The sequence below is a fragment of the Mandrillus leucophaeus genome, unplaced genomic scaffold, assembly GCF_000951045.1.
Source record: "Mandrillus leucophaeus isolate KB7577 unplaced genomic scaffold, Mleu.le_1.0 Scaffold58, whole genome shotgun sequence".
NCBI classification, from domain to species: domain Eukaryota; kingdom Metazoa; phylum Chordata; class Mammalia; order Primates; family Cercopithecidae; genus Mandrillus; species Mandrillus leucophaeus.
Window position 1 is genome coordinate 345497 of NW_012106252.1, and position 3557 is coordinate 349053.

The following is a 3557-nucleotide window of genomic DNA, read 5'->3' on the forward strand; positions in this document are numbered from 1 at the left end:
CGCCCGCCACCACGCCCAGCTAATTTTTTGTATTTTTAGTAGAGACGGGGTTTCACCGTGTTAGCCAGGATGGTCTCGATCTCCTGACCTCGTGAAATGCCCACCTCAGCCTCCCAAAGTGCTGGGATTACAGATGTGAGCTACTGTGCTCGGCCGACTTACTGTAATTTTAATCTCACTTGAGCCTGCATTCAGGGTGGCAGCACCACCTCTCTTATACTTCAACTGGGTGTAAATGGGTATTTCCGAGGCCCCAAGTGTCTAGTAGCAACTAACAGGTATTGTGCACTTAACATAGTAAGAATTGTACCAGGTTCTTCAATGTGTTATCTCACTTATTTTAAAATTGAATGAATTTTGTGAGTAGGTACTCTTCAGTTCTTTTTTTTTTTTTTTTTTTGAGACGGAGTTTCGCTCCTGTTGCCCAGGCTGGAGTGCAGTGGCACAATCCTGGCTCATTGCAACCTCTGCCTCTTGGATTCAAGCGATTCTCCTGCCTCAGCCTCCCAGTTAGGTGGGATTACAGGGGTCCACCAACCATGCCCAGCTAATTTTTTGTATTTTCAGTAGAGATGGGGTTTCACCATGTTGGCCAGGCTGGTCTCAAACTCCTGACCTCATGTGATCTACCTGCCTCAGCCTCCCACAGTGCTGGCATTACAGGTGTGATCCACCACACCCGGCCTCTTCAGTCCCATTTTATTTTTTTAATTTTAATTTTTATTTGAGGCTGAGTTTCGCTCTTATTGTCCAGGCTGGAGTCCAGGGGCACAATCTCGGCTCACTGCAACCTCTGCCTCCCGGGTTCAAGCAATTCTCCTGCCTCAGCATCCCAAGTAGCTAGGATTAAAGGCATGTGCCACCATGCCCGGCCAATTTTTTTTGTATTTTTAGTAAAGACAGGGTTTTTCCATGTTGGTCAGGCTGGTCTCTAACTCCTGACCTCAAGGGATATGTCCGCCTCGGCCTCCCAAAGTGCTGATACTACAGGCGTGAGCCACCACACCAGGCCTATTTTTATTTTTATTTTTTTTGAGACGGAGTTTCACTCTTGTTGCCCAGGCTGGAGTGCAATGGCACGCTCTTGGCTCACCGTAAACTCCACCTCCTGGGTTCAAGTGATTCTCCTGCCTCAGCCTCCCAAGTAGCTGGGATTACAGCCATGTGCCACCACGCCCAGCTAATTTTGTATTTTTAGTAGACACAAGGTTTCACCATGTTGGTCAGGCTGGTCTCAAACTCCTGACCTCAGGTGATCCACCTGGCTTGGCCTCCCGAAGTGCTGGGATTACAGACATGAGCGACTGCACCCAGCCCAGTCCCATTTTAAAGAAGAAATTGAAGTTTGAGCTTAAACAATTTGCTCGAGATCACACAATACAGGTAGAGCCTGGTTGCAAACCTAAGTCTGTCTGACTCTAACACCGATATCTTAACCATACTGTATGGCACACCCCTCCTCTCAGGCAGAAAGAAGAGAGAAACCCCGCTAGAGGACTTCATGGTTCTCAACACTCAGTTGATGAACAGAATTTAGTCTACTAATTTTACCTCAGACCCTCATCTCAGCCCTTCAGAGAATTTCAAGAATACTCTCAACAGAACTAAGTGAAGCCACAGCAACTATGGACAAGGACTGAGGTTACTCACATATTGATTCCTCAGCTCTGATATGATGAGCCGAAGGCTGATATATTCTTTCTCATCAATCTCTGTCACGGTGCGGCGATAGTCCTCCTGCAAGGAGGGTAGAGGAAAAAGCTAGTCCCCAAGGCCCAACTGTTCCCAGATAGCTCCTTCTCAGTAACAGTCACTGTTCACTATCCTGCCACCTCCACCCTCAGGCCACAAACCACTTACTTACCACATGGGGATATTTAGCTATTTTAGAAACCAATTTGGCTCTTGTAATATAATATCTGAAAGGAGAGAGAAGAGGAGGAAGCTGCAGGAGACCCTTGATGGTGCCCACCACCTCATCAGCCCCCAATGCCTCGGCCAAGCCCAAGCAGCCCTACCTAGAAATCTGGTCCAGATAAGATGCAGCTTCACTCTCAACAGTTCTTAGCTCTGCAACTGTTTCCTCCTAAAACAAACAAACAACAGGTGCATCAAAAGCCACTTCCATGACATCCACAGCAGCCCCAAGGAGAAAGGAAAAAAAGCTAACGCACGGGAGATGAGAGTATCTCCCAAGCCGCTCTTCCCAGTTCGTAATTCAAGTACATTACCTGAATGGACACCCCAAAGTTGTTTCCATCTTCTATCCTGGGAATCAGGAGCTGTACCCACATTTTGACCTGGAGGTCAAAACATATATGAGGACCTTTGCCTGAAGGCTGAAGCCATTAAGTACACAATTCAGACAGCTGGGGCCAGATGCCAGGAACACAGAAGCCAAAATACCTAGTGTAGCCAGGTACAGTGGCTCACACCGGTAATCCCAGCAATTTGGGAGCCTGAAGCGAGTGGATCACCTGAGGTCAGGAGTTCGAGACCAGCCTGGCTAGCCATGGCCAAAATGGTGAAACCCCATCTCTACTAAAAACACAACAAGTAGCTGGGTGTGTTAGCAGGCACCTGTAAACCCAGCTACTCAGGAGGCTGAGGCAGGAGAATCGCTTGAACCCAGGAGGCAGAGGTTGCAGTGAGCCGAGATGGCGCCACTGCACTCCAACCTGGGTGACGGAGCAAGACCCTATCTCAAAAAAAAGAAAACCACAAAAAAATCCAGTCTGCCAATTCCCATACCACCAGTACATCCACTGTTTCTTGCACTTCAGGTGGGGTACTTGGGGCCGGCCCATAGGTCACTAGCCTGTGCCTCACCGTGTTACATTTCTCAATCAACAGCCGGATCTCAGGTTTCACTTTCTCAATAATGTCCACCAGCTGCTGGTTGCTTTTCAGCATCCCATTGGGCATCACAAACACCTTGGTTCCTGGCAGAGATATGAAGGTCAAATGATCAGGGAAGAGGGAAGGACACAGCATCCCCTGTCTCTCTCTCATTTTCCCTATGCCTATCAGATGCTATGACCTCTGCCTTTGTCACAATCCTACCAAGACACCACTATTAGAATCAACGAGAATGTATGGAACAAAAGAATAACAGATGAGCATCTGAAACATGACAAAAGTCTTAAACCCTCTGTTTATTGGAAAACCAGGGTAAGAGCACTAAATAACAGGCATGTCTGGAGGAGCTGGGAATGCTACCTCTGGGAAGTAAGATCAGATCTTGCCTCCTGGTCAGGAGAACTAGATCCACCTGCTTCTCAGGGTTGCAAGTCAGGGGTGGGGTGAGGAGAGGTAAGGTAAGGGTGCCTCTTACCTTGGAAGGCTTCTTCACACTCATCCAACCTTCGCTTCTTATAAGTGGGCTAAGGATACAAAGAGGCAGGGATGAGCCTTCTTTTGACACCCACATGTCCATCACAAGATACCCTTCAAGCAAGTTTAATCCCTTCCTCAGCCTCATAGTTTGTGTTACTAATTTCTGCACAATTTCCTAAGTACACGTAAAGCTTTAAGAAAAAGTTCTTGGGGCTGGGCGC

At 47.7% G+C, this 3557-nt stretch overlaps 1 protein-coding gene across 4 annotated transcripts in view; it reads right to left on the reverse strand.

The window, feature by feature from the left end:
* PSME3 (proteasome (prosome, macropain) activator subunit 3 (PA28 gamma; Ki)) overlaps window positions 1–3557 on the reverse strand; it is a 12566-nt gene that overhangs the window by 4657 nt on the left and 4352 nt on the right. For 2 of the 4 annotated variants that reach the window (XM_011998771.1, XM_011998769.1), the window contains 6 exons: window positions 3335–3383; window positions 2830–2942; window positions 2232–2300; window positions 2019–2086; window positions 1865–1919; window positions 1651–1737 (listed from right to left, as the gene is read on the reverse strand). In XM_011998771.1, the coding sequence (XP_011854161.1) occupies window positions 1651–1737; window positions 1865–1919; window positions 2019–2086; window positions 2232–2300; window positions 2830–2942; window positions 3335–3383 (441 nt within the window). Of the gene's footprint in view, window positions 1–1650; window positions 1738–1864; window positions 1920–2018; window positions 2087–2231; window positions 2340–2829; window positions 2943–3334; window positions 3384–3557 lie in introns of all 4 variants that reach the window. The other 2 variants (XM_011998770.1, XM_011998772.1) reach the window with 2 other exon arrangements.